This window comes from Excalfactoria chinensis, chromosome 20 (genome assembly GCF_039878825.1).
Source record: "Excalfactoria chinensis isolate bCotChi1 chromosome 20, bCotChi1.hap2, whole genome shotgun sequence".
NCBI classification, from domain to species: Eukaryota; Metazoa; Chordata; class Aves; order Galliformes; family Phasianidae; genus Excalfactoria; species Excalfactoria chinensis.
The window spans coordinates 5,950,387-5,969,262 of NC_092844.1; the positions used below are offsets into that span (position 1 = coordinate 5,950,387).

The 18,876-nt window shown below is 48.5% G+C and overlaps 1 protein-coding gene across 8 annotated transcripts in view; it reads left to right on the forward strand.

Moving 5' to 3' along the window:
- The window catches only part of CAMTA1 (calmodulin binding transcription activator 1), a 266,410-nt gene that overhangs the window by 117,812 nt on the left and 129,722 nt on the right, over positions 1–18,876 (forward strand). For all 8 annotated transcript variants that reach the window (XM_072354281.1, XM_072354279.1, XM_072354284.1 and 5 more), the window contains one exon: positions 14,445–14,512. In XM_072354281.1, the coding sequence (XP_072210382.1) occupies positions 14,445–14,512 (68 nt within the window). The remainder of the gene's footprint in view (positions 1–14,444; positions 14,513–18,876) is intronic.

Genomic DNA, 18,876 nt, shown 5'->3' on the forward strand with positions numbered 1-18,876 from the left:
AGCCGTCACCGCTCTCTCTTGTCGTGTCAGCTCAAATAATGAAGTTGAAAATAACATGGAAGGTTAATAGGTCCTACTTATCTCCTTAGAGCCAAAAAGGAAGATTTACAGTGTGGAGTCTGTTTTGCATATTTCCATTGGAAACTGAAAGGTTTTTCCCAGACAAGAGTTATGGGAGCTCATGTGTGAGGGGTGTTGGCTGTGCCATCGCTCATCGGGGGCTGTACGGCTCTCCGTCCTGAGGCTGCTGTGCCCCAGGGCCGCCAGCCGAGGACTTTGGTGTCTGCCAGAGCTGCCATGCAGGCAGCGATCTGCATCACGGCCCTCGGGGCTGGGAGCTGCGTTCCCTCAGCTGGAGGCAGTAATGACCTTGTCATAACCAGTGAGGACGCTGCTGCGTTATCTTTCGGTAAGGCTGGAAATAGCCGGAGCCTCCCCTGTAATTACACCTTCTTTTTCCCCTTTAGGTACATGTCTTGCTTACGTATGGGTGATAATAGCGTGCGCGGGAGGGGGCAACGCTCAGACATCAGAGCTCTGTCACTTCACGTTACTTGCATTAAATCCCCAGAGGACTGGTGGCATGTTGTGGGCTACAGCAGCAGCTGCGTCACTTCCAACAGCAAAGCTGTCTGCAGTTATAGGAGGGCTCCAACAGCTCCAAAACCCCGCTTTCCACGCCCTCTGTGGGTCATTGGGCTCCAACAGGCTGGGGGTGGAAAAGAAGGTTAAAAATGAAACAAATAATTCCCTCCCGATGAATTGAGTTGCGCAGTGCGTTGGAGAGCACTTAAAGGAAGAACTCCAAAAGGGAAGGAATTCCTAATAAATGTTCTGTCTAGCACAAACTGTAAAATATTCATTTAAGTTGGTTATTTCACATTACTGAGTAAGTGCGAGAAGAATTAAATTTCTGAGCGGCTTAAGGTACAATTCAGTAATAAAATGAGCCATTTAATGAATGAAATATTTAACGTAATTTGCATAGGGTAAGTGATGGAATGCAGCTCTGGAGTGGGAGGGCAGAGCTGAGGGCCCCGAGCAGAGCAGCCACCCCTGGGTGTGAGCACAGCATTGCGGTGGGTGCCCCCGGTGCTGGGCTGGGATCAGGGCTCTGGGAGCTGCCCTCCCTGCAATATGGAGCTCCCAAGCCCCTGAGCACGGGCTGCTTTTAACCTGAGGCTGTTCAGATGCACATGAGGAGATCTCTGCATGCTGGAGGCTTCTCCCGGCATGGAACGGGTTGAGGATCCACACAGCCTCTGGCTGCCCTTGTGTGCGGATCTCAGCAGAGCCGGGAGCCCAGAGAGCTGCCCTGGGGTCCAGCCTGGGGATTGGTGAGCTGAGAGCACATCTGTCCTGCAGCACACGGGGCTGGGGTGAAGCCTGCCCGGGAGGAGGGGGGAGTTTTGTTGTTGGAGGGTTGTGATTTAGATACAATGGAAGAAAGGAGTGCTGAGCAGTACCTGTGTGACAGTCTGATGGAGCCCCCAAGGGCTGTGGGCAGCACCTGCGGTCCCATTTCCTTCAGTGCCCTTCGGGGCCCAGATCCTCATCCCACACAGCACTGCTGCATTGCAGGCCTCGTGCTGATTTCCATTAACCGTGCATCTGACCTTTTGCTGTGAAGGACAAAGCCCTGCTCTCGTTCTCCCATAAGCACAGCATTCCGCTGGGAATAGCCATCTTCCTTCACCCCCCTGACATCCCTCTCTGTGTTGGCCTCGCATCCTGCTCCTGTTTCCAGGAGTCCCTCTGAACGCAGTGCTGTGCAGTGCAGCCCCTCAGCCGCCGCTGCAGGCTGCTGTCGGCGCTGTGCTGGTGCATGCTGAGCACGCACTGCGTCCTGGAGGGCCGGCAGCCCTGAGCCAGCATTTCTTCAGAGCGATTCCGAGGTAAATTGGGGCCAGGTGAGGCAGCTCACGCCACAGGAAAGGAAAATGAGGTAAACCTTGACGTTTTCCCGTAAAAGCAGAGGAAAACATTAGCGGGCAGTAGGTGACCGAGCAATTAGTGCTCAGCAGGTCGCTGCGGGAGGAGATAGCTGCTAATTTGTGCATGCCTATAAATTGCAGTTAATAGTCAAAGCAGTGTTGGGGCTGGGCGCTCGGTTATGTCTGATTCATACAGGATTTTCATTAGTTTTCCTGAAGTGCGCTATTGGTCGTTACATTCGTGAGTCCTGTTCTGCAAACTGTGTTGAGAAATCGGGTGTCCCAAGGAGTGAAAGAAACGTCTGCCTTTAAAGCGATCAGACTCGGTGCTGACAGCTGGCTCTGAAAGTCGTGGCTCTGCTGGCAGGGCAGCTGGGTGCTGCTGCAGGATGGGGCCTGCTGGCTCTGCAGGCTTCTGCTGCTTTGTCCCACCCCTCTTTGTCCTCCCTCAGTCTGGTGCTGTGTGTGCTGAGGAGCCCTGAACACTTGGAGGTGATGCCCCAGCTCCGAGCCTGGCAGGCTGCATGCATAATGCATCTGCCAATGCACATTTCTTGGCTTTCTTTTCCCAGCGATGTACTTTGTTGCTATCATGTTGATCACTCACCTAGTTTGTTTAGGTCTCTCAGCTGTTTTTCCAGCCTGTCTGATCCTGACTTGCAAATGCCTTCTGTCACATTTACATTCCATCTTCTCAGGCTGGCTCTCCTTTAGAGGTTGTTGGTAAATCCTGAGCAATGCGGGGTGTAGATGGAGGACTGTTGGATGTCGCACCTGACCCAGAGAGCCACGTGTTGGCAGGCAGAGCAGATGGGGGAGCTGGGGGACCCCGGCCACCACCTCGTGCTCACACAGCAGCCCAGATACGGCTCCATCTCTTCATTGAACAGAATCAAAAAGTGGTACCTGACTTCAATGGTGGATGGAATGAAGGCGTTGCTGCCAGCAGGAAGCTTACACTTGGAGGAGGATCCGCTCCGTGGCTGGACTTGGAGCGTCTCAGGAGAGGGAGGGTTGTTTTCGTCTGCGCTGCAGATCTGCCCTGGCAGCACGTTGAACTCAAAGTACCATAAAAACGTTCTGCTTCTGTAATGGGCAGTTCTGGGTTTGCTGAAAACACCTCGTTTGATTTCTAGAGCCAGGATCGAGGCTTCGCATCGGGGTCAGGAGGGTCTCAGGTTGTTTTTAAAGAGCTCTTTCAAAAAGTTGAAGGTTGAAGCTGGGGGAGCAGAGCAGGGAGCTGCGAGGGCGGAGGTGTGAGCAGGGCTCAGTGCTGCCCACACTGCTGCTCTGCCCGGCCCTTCAGCCTGGCTGCTCTCTCCTCAGTGAGGAATGGACCTCAGGACTCTGAGAGCACAGAGGATTGATGGCTCCCTGCGCTGCTCTGCTTTGTACTGTTTACTCTCTGCTCTAACATAGCAGATACTTTGGGTGGTGGGCGAGTTCCCGGTGAGGAATAGATGGCAGCAGTGGCTCTGCCTTGGGGGGTCAGCTCTGCTGTGACTGCCCGAGACTAATGGCACCGGATTAATAATGCTGCTTGTTTAATATTCATGGCCTGCTACTTATGGAGACCAGAAATATTTTCACTTTTATGTGCTGCACAGAGCTGTGAAGGGAGGACAGTTTCACTGCAGCTGTGAGCGTAATGAGTTGCACAGGAGCTGATCCTGTACATTAATCAGCGTTTGTTAGCTGTTTCTAGAAACTTGACCTATCGTTCCCATTACTGCTAAGAACCCACTGATTTACTGGATTAGATCTGCCTTGTACACGCAGGACTTGAAAGCCACAGCCCAGCAGCACTAGCTGGGAATGGGAAATTGCAGCCAGGTTCTGATACTCGTTTCTCATAGGGCTTGGGTTTCTTTTTCATTTTAAACCTCAAGTAAGTAACAGTTAAAAGGAGGAGGAAGATCTTAATGAGCAGAGAATGCTAAAAAGGAGGAAAGAGAGCCTAACACTTGGATTTATGGAACAGTTTACCAGATTACCTGGAATGCAGAAGGTGGCAAAGCGGGGCTCAGGTGCATGTGTGTGAACCTGGAGGAGCAGGGACGTGAGAACAGCTGTGAACTCAAGCAGGTGGCAGAAAGAGGGGAGCAAACAGGGCTGTGCCCCAAGGCTGCAGCTGAGCATCACAGGCTCATTAAGGTTGGAAAAGCCCTCTGAGATCCCCAGCCCACCCCGCTGTGCCCACTGACCACATCTCCAAGTGCCACATCTCTGTGTTGGATGCCTCCAGGTGGTGACCCCACCGAAGCTGTTCCAAAGATCCGTCCTGATCCTCCCTGCTGGGATTCCTGGTAATGTTACCAGTATTATAATTCAGATGTTGCCGTGAGGATCGATGTTCATACACATGTGTTATTTAAGTAGAAGCAAGGGGTGTAGCAGCCTGAAAACATTCTCAGACTATTGAGCCTGTAAAGGAAAAGCAAAAAGAAGGTGAGATATTAGCAATACTTTTCAGCATCTTGGAAATCAATAGTTGCCTGTTCGTACTTTCACTTCCATTTAATTTTATTCTCTACGCTTTACTCTTATTTTCACATGCTTTTCTGACCTACCCTGAGAGGTTACCCACACTCACACCTGCTGCTGGTTGGGTGCTCTCGGTCCTGCTCCACACCTGCAGCTTCTCACCTGCTGGGCCTTCAGGGCAATCCTTTGCTGACCATCTGTGTGAGGCTGCAGTGCTGGGCTGCGGTTGGATCGGGATAAAAGAAAGAGCAGCAGTCCCAGCTCTGTGCTGCCTGGTGGGAGGTAGGCGTGTTTCTCAATTAGCTCTGTAATGGGGTCATTTATAATGTTTTAGGTGATAATATCAACACTTTCAAAAGGTCTTTTTTATCCCATTGACATTCTGGTTTTCGTTTAGAGATTTATTTGGATTAATTAGGTGGATGTTTGGGAAGGAGAACAAATACGTGCTGCTATTTGATTTCACTCATGCAGCTGCATGATGAAGAAAAATGGCAGCAGAAGGCCTTCAACTCTGCTGGGTTGTCTCTGGGGACATTGGCGAGGGAGATTTGCAAGGGATGCTTTGGTCCTAAAGATGGAGTGTGGGAGCCTCATTGCTGCAGTTGGCTGAAGGGTTTTGGGGTCTGTTTTGGAGGTGACCTGTAGAGCCTTCAGGACTGGGGCAGCAATGCTGGCTGCAGCCATACACAGAGGAGCTGCTCCCTGCGCTGCTTTGGCTTTTACGTCTGTGAGCACTGCATTGCAAGGAGCTCTTGATCTCTGCTAAGAGATGGTCTGTGGCCTGCAAGTAATGAGTAATTAATTTACATAAATATTTGAAGTGTTCATCTGATGGAGTTTCTCCTCTTGTTTGCTGCTGTGTTTAATGCAGGTCCGCCTTCCATTTAGATGGTTTTGTTGCTTGAAATAGAGCAGCACCAGACCTTGGCACAGCTCCCCATAGCTCTCCTCCATTGGTCTGGCTCTGCTTGGCTATGGCGCTGCAAACACCAGGGCTCTCAAGGCTGCAGCAGTGCAGTTTTATCTGTGCGCAGGCACATTAAAAATTACTCTAAGGATAATGGTGACTCGCTTTGATAAATTTTATTTGTTTTTGAGTGTTGTTTGCAGAAGGATACGGGGGCATTTATGCTGTATTTTCACAGCCCCTTAGACAGCTGGAAGCGTGCTCTATGTAAACAATACAAGAGGAATAAAACCATTAAATAATCATTTAAGGTAAACTCGCTGCATTATTTAGATAGGTGCCGGCATCCAAAATAACATTTTGCAGTAATTAAGGTTTGGGCGCAGGTTGGGGAGCGCTGCTGAGCTCAGTGCAGGGCAGCTCTGCTTTATCAGGGCGCAGTGCAGAAGGGAAAGGAAGCAGCGCTGCCATCCCCAGCTCTCTGTGTCCGTCTGACCCGCACCGTTGTTATCACAGTTTAATGTGTATCTTTTCAGGGGGATTTTAATTCCCTGCTTGAAATAAGAAAACTCCATAAATCGGGCATGGAATCTTTTAACATTTGCAGTTTTAAATGAATTCCTGTTGAGAGTCTCTTAAGCCAGATTTATATCTGGTTTTGCATTGAACTGTGTCGTTATGTGGGACTGAAAAACTGTTACAAAATGAGGCGTAATGCAGAAACACGCTGAAAAGGCAGCTCTGCAGAGATGTGGAACGTTATTACAGCAGAGGACATTGGGGTGGAGGATGTGCAGGAGGGGACAATTAGCGCTGATAGTTCCTTCTAATGAACCTTGCCCAATCGTGGGTTTGCTGGTGGCTCGTTGCAGGAGCTGGTGCTGCGGGTATCCCCACCTCATGTGTGTTCAGAACTGGGAAAGCACTGAGGAATTGCACCTCGGTGCTCTTACAAGTGGGTGCGTATCGGCTTCCCATAAATAAACCTTCCTTTCATGAGCTCGCATCGCCTTATACATTTATTGCTGTTAATGAAAAGTCTATAGCAAGCTCGAGGATTATGAGAGCAGTGCCTTGATTCTGCAGATGAAATTGCCTTTCAGCAGAGAATGTGCCCGTTTGTATTGACAGAAGTTAATGTAAATAGCTTTGCAGTTTTCCCTCGCTATAGATCTCCTCTAATATCTGCCATCGGATTGTTCCATTGATAGGGGTTTAGCTTTAAGCACTTCTTTACCTGCAACGAGCTCGTGCTTGCCATTAAAAAATGGAAATCAAGTGAGTTTGAATTCTTCCAATTTAGACAGAATATAAAACGTTAAACTTAGTGCATTTGCTGATGATGTGGTACTTAAACCTGAATAAAGGAGGAAAAAGATTAAATTAATAACACGGATACTGCCTGAAGTATTACTGCAGTTACTATTCATCCAACTGAAATTAACTTTGCTGTTGTACTGAAAGAAAAAGCCAGAAGAGCCAAATATTCTCTATTTGTCTTTCTTGATTGAAGAAGACAATAAAAACACGAGGTACAGGCTGGGGATGTTTAATAACAACCTAAAGCCTCAGTGGGGAAAGAATTTGGAGGTGACTGATGCAGGCACATCCAGCATGGTGCCTTCGTGCACAGTTGTGTTTGTGCCGTCATGAAGACCCACCTGTGTCCGTTTGCTGCTCTTTGTGTGCACGTGCACCTGGCAGGTGAGGTCGGTGGGCAGCTCCTGTTCCACTCAGATGTTCTTTAACCACCACTCACTCGACGGATGGATTTTTCTCCCTCCTCCTTTTCAAGGTTTGGGGTGAAAATTACTTCTCATCTTATTCCAGTTGCCTCATGCCAGGCCTGGCCTTGAAAATTAAGCGTTTAAGTTGTCTGCTTGCCACTTTAAGATGGAGTGGCAGGGGCTAAGCACCGAGAGGGACGGCCGTGCTGACCTCAAAGCAAATACCTGTCGACTTGGCTTAGCTCCGCGCTGAGCCCTGTGGTCTGCACAGCTCCTCAGGTAATAACCATCTCCAGCCATTTCTCAGGTCAGGATGCAGTGCTGGGATGGAGCTGCCACGGGGCACACGCAGCTGGGTGTGCAAAGTTCTCCATTCCCAGGAAATCCCCCTGGAAGGGTTTAAGTGTTGGTGTGAACCCGCTGCAGCTGGGGGTGGATGAGGACCACGCTTGGTGCGTTCCAGTTTCTCCCCATAAGTTTTCCTTGGGGGTAACCTCTCAGTTCATTGCAGGGGAGTTGGAGCAGGTGGCCTTTAAGGGTCCCTTCCATCTCAAACGTGTGCATAATGGGGGCTGGTTTTGTTGCAGGGCTGCCAGTTGTTTTGCTCTTATGTGTGTTGAAGAGTTAAAGGCAGCCACTCTTGTGCTGACTTGACGCGCTCTCATTCCGGCAGCAGATTGAGTACTTGCTGCCATGACATTATTGTGGAACTTCTTCACAGTCAGATGACTTTATCAGCTAATCAGAGCTCAGGATTTCTAAATGTCATCTTATAATGTCTAATTAAGGTTGCAGTTTGAAGACATCATGTACTTTAATTGAAAACTGTAAGAGTAATCTATTCCATTTTTTTTTGTTAAATTAATAGTACGGACCTTTAACAGATGGTTAGTAAGACATTGTTATTAATGAAAACATCCTACTGTTTGAAATCCAGCCACTCGTCGCCGTGTGGAACTGGAAGCAATAAGGCGTACATCTCCCAACCCAAATGCGGTTTCCGCTGCCTGGTTTTATTCGTGCTGCCAATGAGCACCAAACGGCACCAACCCCACTTGTGTGTCCTGGGTCTGTAGTGAGAAGTTTGCTTGGCTTTTCTTGTGCTTTGGTTCCTCTCCTGCTTACTGAGCGACGCTCCTCCCTGTACTTGATGGCTCCTTTAGGTGGAACAGCCGGACGAATGCAATCACACTGCATTTGTTGTCCCACTGATCTCAACGAGATAGCAAGAGCTCACTGCATGCGGCTTTCAGATCTGCTTCTGTTTGTAATATTCAGAATATTAATGGCGTGGAGGATGGAGGCTGCTAGGAAATGAGAACTGCTTGATCCCAGCTGAGAAGATGCTCCATAATCATCACAAATTTGTATTTTTATTTCAGAGTGGAAGGACAATAAAGGATCTGTGAGCTGAATTTGCCTCTGCAGCAGTGAGGATGTGGAGATTTCCTAAGAGAATAAACGCGCTTGCTTAAGAGATCTCAATTTTATTAGCTCTGTGGTATAAATTCAGGGATGCGTACGAGCTCTCATGCTTTCTCTTACAACACGCATATATTTCAGGTTTATTAATTTGGATGTGCATAATTCATACAAATTAATAGCTTGAAATTTCGGCATTGTTTTTAAACTACTGATTTATTACTTAGAGACAGCGTAGGTAGCCTGAGGTAACTGGCACAAATGCTGGGAGCTGCAGGTTGCTTCCAGCTTCTTTTTGCACTTTGCAGAGGTCAGGTGGGAATCTCTGATGCATTTGAAGATGCAAAGGAAAAAAAAGGGGGGGGGGAGGATGATCAAGCTGCGCCTTGAACAAGTGGAGGCTGCACTGAGTGCATCAAGTACAATTAGCTGAAGCCAAGGAGTGCCTGCACGCAATAATTTGGGTTTGGCCGCTCAGGATTATTGCCTGTATGCATCTCCTTCAGGCTGAGATTGCCTTCTGCCAGGCAGGGGCGTTCATTGCAAATCTCGGAGCATTTTTATAGCGCTTGGTAATTTATTTTTTCTTCTAAACGATGTCTTTGTTTTGCTGCAAGTCTTTCAGCTCAGAGCAGAATAAAGTCTGCAGCTTTCCTGCCAGCGTGGTGAGTAATGGGCTTCTCTGGGATCAGTCAGTGTGTTGGATCCCTGCCCGTGGGTGCCTTCCTCGCTCAGTGCTGCTGTCCTGTGCAGGGCTGCGTGCTGGGAGCATGGCTGCCATGTGATGCTATATGGCGAGGGCTGCTTGCCAGGCGTCCAGCTCCTGCCCTTCTCCAGCAAGGCGTTCCTGGAGGGTAAGGTGGTGCTTTGCAGCCCAGGACCGCAGGCACGCGTTCTTGATTTCTGATTAATCAGTGAGGTGAGGCTAAATGCTGACAGAATAGCTCCTGTGGAGCTGGTCGTTATTCTTTGTTTGATGCCATGACAAGCCCTGAGGAAGCTGAGGAGAACAGGAGCTCAGCTGCAGGGAGTATGGAAAATGCTTTCCCTCCTTCTCTAACTTTCTCAGCCTTGTTAAGTGGTGCGGCAGCTGCTCTGCAGCACACGTGGATGTTCAGTTGTTGGTCTGCCTGTGCAGCTGTGGGTGCTGAGAATAAAACCAATGGCGCTGCCAGGCAAGGGGAGCTCTGTGGGAAGGGATGGTGCTTGTCCTCATGCTGCCCAGCATCCACTGTGCCAGGTGAGGAGTGCTGTGCTGGGCCGTGCACGAGGTGGATGGGCCCCACTGCAGCTCCGTGTCATTATCTGTGCTGCTAAAATATTGAAGCGGCCGAGGAGCTGCAGTCACGTAGTGAGGCTGGAGAGCACCGTGCTGGGTCTGCCACTGCTGCCAGACTCTGGGCTGCAACCGTAACCGGGCTTAATAGTGGGACTCCTGCACCGCTCTGCTGTGGTGGGGCTGGAGGGAGCAGCTTCCAGCTCACAGCACTGACAGTAAATTGCAGGGCTGGGGGAGAGACGGGTGTGGGGAAAAGGGAAAAGGGAACGGCCGCGTCCTTTTGGCTTCTCTCTCCTGATAATTAAACGGCGCAGATGAGGACAGAGTTGGGATTTCAAAGCCTGGGTCTTTCTCTTTCTGACCTTGCTGCTGACACGCCGCCTTTTGTTTGTAATCTTGGGTGAGAAGCGGCTGAGAAGTGGTTTGATAGGATACAAGTGCAAACAATGGCTCGCCTGGAAGATAGGATGAATGGGATTTAATTGAATTTTTTGTGAAGACATTGATTTGACCCTGTAAGACATATAGAGTGAATCATTAGGGGAATTAACACGCATTAAAATGCAGGGTTTTTTGTGTTTTTTTTTTTTTTAATCAGAGAGCTTTTATTGTGCATATAGTTTTGTTTTTAATTATTTAATGACTTTGTGTCTCGTAGTGATAAATCTATTTCTTCCCCCTTTTCTAAGGGCAGAATGCTGTTGGCGTCATAAAGTGCTGCATGGGCAGAGCTGATGGATACCGAATCTCCATTACTGGCCCCACTTGTGCCTCAAAGCCGAGCTCCTGCAGCCGCATGTGTCCGACAGCCCCTTCTTCATGCTGCTGCTGAAATTCCATGTCTGACCACTTTCGTCTTTCAGATGTTTTCCCTAATCTGTGTATGGGAAAAGTCTGAGCAGGAGGTGCCCTTCCCTCTACACAGAGCTGGAGACCTGGATTCTTTTTCAGATTCCACATATGAAAAGCTGCAGCGATTGCCAAAACCAGGTTCTGATCAGCTGAGGGAGTATGAGCACCCTCAGCCCATGTGCGAGTAAGAGGGACTTTGAAATGGGAATGGCCGTGGTGCTTGTATGAATGCTAGAGGAGCAAACCCAGAGCAGGTTTAGGTTTGGTCTGGGGTGAGGTGCAGCCCCAGTGTGGCACTGGGAGAGGGGGAGCAGGTTGGCTGGCTGGTTCCTGCTGCTGTGGGATGAGGACCTGCAAGCAAATCCACCGCTTGCTCTGCTGTGCTTTCATTGCTGCACGTGTTTCTTTCTGAAAGGTCAGCTCTCCATCTCTCATTCTGCTGCACTGGCTTAGCTGGTGCGTCTCATCACCGTGGGTACAGATATTCCCTTTGTCTGCTTTTCTCTTCTAGCAGTTATTTCATTGGTAATGTGATTGCATCAAGGGTTGCTCCGCAGCCCCCGAGCTGCCAGTGCTGCTGTTGGCTTGGTGACATGAATTTCAGTCTTTACTACTTCAGTTGGGTTTGGAGGGGTCACGATGTGAAGCTGATGGATGTTTTAGCACCAGGCACTCCTTCAGTGCTGTCCCACAGCCTGCACAGCTGCACGTCTCCCTTCTCCCTGCTCCCCCTGCCCCATCCATCACCCCCTATGCTGTGGGGCACCCAGCAGCCCCCTGAGCCTTCTGCCCGTGCTGCTGGGGAAGCCAGCCCTGCTCAATTCATGCCTTCTGCTGAAAGCTCTTCTTTTTTGTCTGCCTATTTTTTGCCGAGCGTTTGCTCCAAGTATCACTGAGCATCACTGAGTCATCTGTTTCTTGCGGTTCTGCTACAATGTGAGGTGGTAGACAAGAGATTATTTTCCCAGATTCTCGTTGCTTATGTAGTGACAGAAGTTGGCACATAGGTGTCAAACTGTAAATAGGAATTTCTGCTTGTTTCTGCTCCGCGTCGCCTGGAGTAGTTTGACTGGGATAACTTGCAGCCATTTTAGCAGGAGCACTCCTGAAATGAAATGCTTTGGTTTTTGTTTATCTGGGGCTCGATCCCTTTGTGGCTGTGGCAGTGGGGCTGGAGGTGCATCCTGCAGCAGATGGGGCAGGAGGAGGTGCTGTGCTGAGCCCACACTGTGTGCAGGGCCTGCTGGCCCTACTGCTGTGCTGTGCTCTGTGCACATCCCATCCTGCTTCCCCCATTGCGTGACTCCTTGTTCTGCACATGAGGAGCACACGGAGGGCGTTCTGCCTTCTTGCTGTACGTGTTAATTCATACCGCCGCCGTGAGCTCAGTTTTCCTTGTTATCCAAGGTATTTCCTCTGGAGGAGGGAAATCAGGCTGTAATGTATCATTAAGCAGAAAGCCTCTGGGAACTCCTATCCTGGCTGATGTGAATCCCGCTTTTATCCTGTTAGAAGAATTGAATTATACATTTTGAATTGTCTGAACATCCAGCTCTGGGGCTGGTCGGAGCCCTGGTTTTCTGTATTACCTGAGTAGGGGCAGGAGCTTCCCTGAGCAGCACCCAACGTGCGCACACGTGTGTTTCTGTTGGTCACTCGTGTGCCTGCAGCGCCGATTCCTCCGCGTTCACTGCACACACGTGGATTGCAGCTGGCTGGAAGTTGCAGGCTGGCTCTGGGCAATGAGGCTGAGCTGCTGCTGGCTGCTGTTTCTGCTGCCGTCGGGCTGACACAGGTTGCAGTTTCAGAGAAGGAAAATGGTGTGTTTAATGAAAGGTCCTGCAGTGCTGCCTGCTGTGCCCTGCTCTGGGAGCTGGGTGACCTCAGCCAAGCATGCTCCTGTCTTTTAAAGAAGTGCTTTTTGCCCTCAGATGCACCACCGTGCTTTTCTTGTGCTCTTTGTGGCTACCTGGAGATAGAAAGCCCTGTTACAAAAGCAGGAGCTGCCTGCCCGCCTCCTGCACGCATCCAGCTCTGTGACCATTCTTTATCTCTGACGCTTCCGTTTGTCCGAGTGGGATGATAATGGAGACTTTAAATCTACTTATTCTTTTGTCTGCTGAAATGTGCTGAGCGTGTCCAGGTCAGCAGAGTGGAGGTGAGGGAAAACAATTTTTTCTGCCTCTAAATAGCAGCATTTTGTTGCTGCAGTTCTTTTCTTCCCTGACAGTTTGGGGATGAAGATCTCAAGCACGCGGCGCCCAGGCCAGCGGGAAGGGGAAGGAAATCAGCCTTTGGGTGGGACCTTGATTTATGAGCCCGAAATGCTTTGCTTTTCGGTGCTGACAGTGCCGTAGTACAGATTTGGTTTGCCATGGAAGCTACCAGTTCTCTCCTCATCGTGGTAAATGAATGTCAGAATAGGCACAATCCTTTGCTAATTTGAAACCTTGGGAACCTGCCTATTTTTGCAGGATGTTGAGGGTGAATCAGCCTCATCCCCATCTCCGCATTCAAGGGATTCGCTTCTTCAAACGCCTGCTTATACGGACCATCTGCCAAGGGCTGCCCTGGGGCTGCGCCAGCCAGGCGCTCGTCTCACCCGTCAGGTGCTGCGAGCTGCGCTGCATCCCTGCAGCCTCTGCCTTTGGGTGCAGGTGCTGCGCGCTGCCGTGGGATCCCGCAGTGCAAAGTGGGTGCAAAACAGCCCGGTCTCACCGCGTTGTTGTGAGGCTGCTGGCGGCAGGTTTGTGTGTTTGGGAAGGCAGACGCGTGCTGGTTTGTGGTGCGGGGGGTTCTGGGAGGATTTATTTGCAGTGTAAACATGTTGGTTAGGAGTCATTAATATGACATTCACACAGCTCTAATAAAGCACAGAGCGCAGAGATCTGGCACCGCTGAAACACCCGGAGGACGTTACGGATGAGTCTTAAAACCAAGAGTATTGGAAACAAGATATTTTTACGTCTCGTTTGGGAGTAATATAATTGCGTTGTGTGGCTCCAGCAGATGCTTGGGCCAGCTGGTTGGAGAGCACTGCGGGTTTTTTTAGCTTTGGTGCTACACAGATAAAAACCCTGATATAGAACTCTCATTTAAAGAAGAAAATCCTTCCGTGGTCGGCGGTGCAGCCCTCGTGTTGGTGTTACGCAGCCCCAGCCACGGCTGCCCCACGCTGCTCCCACCTGCACCCACAGCTCGGTGTTTGGGGCCCATAGGGCTGCACCCCCCGGCCGGGCTGTGCTGGAGCAGCGGGCTGTGCCGTCCTGCAGGCGGGAGCAGCGAGTGACGCGATGTCACCCACTGGCTTTTTATGGCAACAATTAATAATTCAGCAATTCTCTCCGCAGTGATGTTGTTCTATTGATAAATATTTCATTGAGCTTCAAGTGTCCGTGTTTGCCTTCCCTCCTCCCAGGCCGGGTCCCAGCGCCGGCACTGCCTGCCCTGCCTGCTGCAGGCCTCCTTCCCTGTTGCTCAGTGAGACTGGCTGTGGTGCCACGGATGTGCACGAGGCTCTGGGTCTGTCCTTGTAGGGTGGTGCTACCGAAGCAGAGCGGGAAGTAGGAAATAGATGTGCTTTTAACCATAATAATGTGCATTCTGGAACAGTTTCCAAAGATCCCGGTTCACAGACAGAAATAGGTTGTTCTTGCTGTAAGCTGTAGGGACTTCCATGGTAAAAGGTGTAAGTATGAAAGCTTGGTTTGGGTTGCAGGCAGAGCTGGGCCGCGCTTGTTGGAGGTGAAGATGCTCAGAAGGGTTCTGTGCTATAAAACTCTCAGCTTCCCAGGACAGCCACGCCAATAACTCTCTTTTTCTGCATTTCTTTTCAGGAAATTGCAGCTTATTTAATAACGTTTGAAAAGCATGAAGAATGGCTAACAACTTCCCCTAAAACAAGGTAACATTGCTAATAATTCAGCCTGTGAAATGTACATTGACTGATTTCCACTGACTACTTGACTTGCTAATCAATCCGCTGGCCACAAAGTGAAAACTCCCAGTCATGCTTGATGGCTTGTGACACCAAAGTCTCATTAATTGACTTAATGAGCTTTTTATTGAATGAAATCAGATTGATTAAAAATAGAACAGCTGCAATCTTGACAGGTTAAAGTTTTAACTTGATTGTTGAACATTTAATTGTATCCCTCAGCCGAGCGGGTTTTGAAGGCTCTGGGTGAGGCTGTGGGCTGTTTATCTCAGCAGCGCTCCCCGCAGCCTCCAACTTTAAATAAGTGAGAAAGCACAAAGCCTTCCCTTGTGCTTTGCCTGTTTAAAATGCATTCTCTGGGATTGTTTGCATTTTGGTGTTTTTCTTGTTGGGGTTAAGTGTTTGATGGCGAGGAGATCCCAAAAAGCCAAATTAACAGACATGTTTGCAGTTTATTATTCAGTAAATGTCATGTATTCTTCTCACTGCCATAAATGTTTAACTTCTCCCGTCCCGTGGGGTCTGGTACGTTAAGTTTAGACTGCAGATGTTTTCCTGCTATTTCTTGCTGCATTAAGACTCACAAAGTTTTGTTACTCATCAGTAATGCAGTAAAACTACACTTGCTTTCCGGTGTTGCTTTCTTTGTTTACCCCCCTTATTCCAAATCCAACTTCCAAACTGGAAGCCCCAGTTGTTTCCTGTGGTGGGGCTCTGTTGTGTTTTTAGGGCCAAGAAATGCAGTAAATGGGCCTTTTCTGCTGATGGCAGCAATGGCTTTCATCTCTCTTCTTTGTGTCTTTGAAGTGCATAAATGCTTTGTTTCACTCCACTCCTTGGCTGCAATACATCAGCTAATATGATAACATGAGAGAAGGTTATTTTCTGACCTGGCTGGTAATCCGAGCTTCAGAAATGAGGCCGAATAATTTGACTGACCTTTTTTCCACACAAGCCCATTAATTGGTCACAAAGCACGTTAAGAAGTTGGGGTGCACGTGGCATCGTTCAAGAAAGGACATTATCATCGTGTTTGTAATAGTGGTTTATGACTTTAAGAATTGGGTTTGCTAAAGGCAATGCATGGAAATACCTTTCCTATTAATATTGCAATACCTGCATGTTTACACTTGAAAGAAATAACGTCCCAGGAGACACGGAGTTGTGATGGCTGCTCAAGGACCTTCTCAAATTGTTGAGTTTTGATATATATATATATATATATATATATATACACACATATATATATGTATATATCTATCTTTTATTATTATAATTAATTGGAGCAGTTAAATGCTGAGTTCATACAATCAGGGCTCTTGGTATTAAAGAATTAATGCCATCGATCCTGCACTGAACTGGAACGTTCCCCGTTCTTTGTTTGCTGCTGCGGGTGCTTCTAATTTCCTTTCAGAAATTTAATAAAAACGAATCGTATCGCTGACACTTATAGAGTTTCTTAATAAAATGATACATAGTACGATTTGAGGAACCACTGCTAGAAGACTGGCTCCAGCCGGCCCAAGGAGCTGCTTCAGGATCAGGTTGGTGTCTGTGCTGCTGTGTGTGCAGGGAGCAGTGGGCAGACGCGTGTTTTGGGAACGTGCTGTTGGATCCCCTTGGCCAGGAGTGGGTGGGAGGAGGGCTGGGAGCTGCCTGTTTGCCTACATACCCTTGTGTGCACAAAACCAGGTTGTCTGTTGGATATCTGCCTACTGAAAAACCACCGTCCGGTCTTGGTTTTGGAAGCGTAACCTGGTATTACTTTGGGCTCCTTGTAAATGTGGATAATTGCAATCTCACGCTTGGTTGTGTATCCTGGAATTTGGATATTGCAGAGCAAGATCTGTAAATGTTGGATATTGGGTTTAATTGCAGTCGGGTTGAACCTCTTGCAGAGGAGCTGTCAGTGGTGGCTCAGCACAGCGTGACCTGGCAGGCAGCAAGTTCTGCAGCATCTGATTGCTGAACTTTGAGTGAGGTGGGGAAAAAGGGAGAGTTTATCCCGAGCATCGGGTGTGAGCCGCAATTCCTGAGCAGCCCGGTCTGCCTCAATGAGAAGCTTCAGTGCTTCCAGTGTGGGACCAGTCGGATACAGCTGTCCTATGGCACTGCCGTGACATTAAGGGAGCTGTAAGAAAACTTTAACGGTCTCTCAAATGGCTTTTTTATGAAAGTTCTCGTTAAACGACTCTAGTTGATAAAATATGCTAATAAATATACTGGAATATTATTAAAAGTGTCTTTCAAGCTTTCCAGTTTATCAACATAAATTGCCACGTCTCCCTCGCTATGCACCGACCTTGATGTTTCCTTGTGATGGTGTTTGGTTAGTTGATAATTTGCCAGATAATCCGCAGCGGGTATTCCAGTCATCAGCGCAAATTGGCGAAGCTTTTTTTTTTTGCTAATGCAGCAATACTGCAATCTCTGACATTTCCAAGTTTAAATGCAAATCATTTAACAAAAATTACTTGACATTTATATATCAAGTAGAATTTAATCGTTATTTATGTTGGGGTTTCAATGACAAAAGCAGGTGCTCTTCGTCCAGAAAGTTCTGCTTGGTGGATTTGCCTCCTCTAATTACCTGTCTTGGTTTTGCACAAGGTGCACGTTGGAAGTGTTGGCAATATCCAATGCGGGTCTGCCTGTATTTGCAGGTGAGGCGCTGAGCAGAAGCTGTGAGATCAGTTTTCAGCTGGGGACGGGGCTGGGAAGTTGCAGCCATGCACACGGGCAGGGCGGGCTCCAGTGCTCCAAGAAACAAATGTCTGGAGCACAGAAGTTGTGCTGCTGCAAAGCCTGGGATGGTGGGTGCTGCTGGGGAAGCACTTCTAGAAGCTGACACTGTGATAAGCCTTCGTTTGTAGTGCGATGTGAAGTGGTTGGGGAAATTCCCAGATGCGGATTTTCAGCCCTGAAAGGAACCGAGTGCCGTTTTTAGGCAGCGAGACTTGGCAGTGATTAATATTTCGGGAGCGAAAAGCAAGTTCAGATGCAGCGCACCCATACAAATCAATGGCGATTTGCATACGCTGTCAGTATCTATTTGCAGTAATTTAGTCTTACTTATGCTACCTACTGGGTTATTTTTAGCATTTTTATTTCCCTCTCCCAGCTTAAGGAAAACAAGCGTTGCTTTTCATTTAATAGACAAGGACAGTAGGGCCGCGCAGCGTTTCCTACTGATAAATTCTGACCTAATAAATCACAAAGCTGCCAGGACCCGCTTCATCACAGCAGCACAGGAAGGTTTCGCTCTGTTGGCAGCATCTGGCGGGGAGCAGCAGAGCTCCTCTCACCTCGGAGCGCTTTCCTTCTTGCAGGTGAGGCTGCTGAGTCCTGCACTGGGCCCTGTGCTCCGCAGCTCCATGCACACACATAGATCACAATTACATTCTATCAGCCATTTTTATCAGGGATTGCCGGGGGCTTCTAAAGATAAGTTGAGATTTTGCAGTATATTAATTTGTACTCAATAATTAATAGTAGAATTAATTGAATTATTCAATTTTCAGGTAAAAAAAAAAGGGGGGTAATAAATATTCATAACTTATTTTATTAAGGGAATTTCCATTTCCTGTGTCATTAAAGCAAGATTAACTAAGGTTGGTTTTAAATGAAGACTGAAAACAATTGTGCTGTAGAGCTAATTTGCTGTTAGGTCGTTGCTTTGCAGTCCAGCTCTCCAGTACGCTCCGTGCTGAAGCCGTTGTGTCACACTGTGTGTTTGTTGTGGTTTTCTCAGTGTAATTATTCAGTTACTCATGAAGGGGTGTGGGGGAGCAGCACGCTTCGTATGTTGTTTTATTGTTATAAGCATTTCAGAACTTGGGAAGCCATTACAATATGAGGTGCCCACAATCCCCTTTTAAACTCAACCTACTGGTTCACATCAGAAGCGTTGCCTGGATGGGATGGGATGGGATGAAGGTGCTTCCTGAGGTTACAGGCAGTGCAGCCGCGCAGTACTCGTTGGCTGGAGGTCTCATGAAGACAGCAGCGCAGCATTTGTGATTGATTCCAGGGTATCTGACCTGTTCTCATTCAAAGAAGTAACAATACTCAGACTCACTTTAGAGATCCAGCACCTGCTTTGAAGGTCCTCCCTCCCTCACGGCTCCTCCGTTCCATATATGTGCAGTTCTTAACCTTCCCCATTCCCGGTGCTGAAGTTCTGTGCTTTCCGCTCCCGTTGCTGACAATTCTGTTTACATGTTTGGGGTCCTGTATGACCTATTTTCCTCTATGGAAGGAAATGTGTGAGCTGTCAGCTTTTTCTAGCTCGGGATGCTGCTTGACATAATCCCTGCTAAATATGGCACATC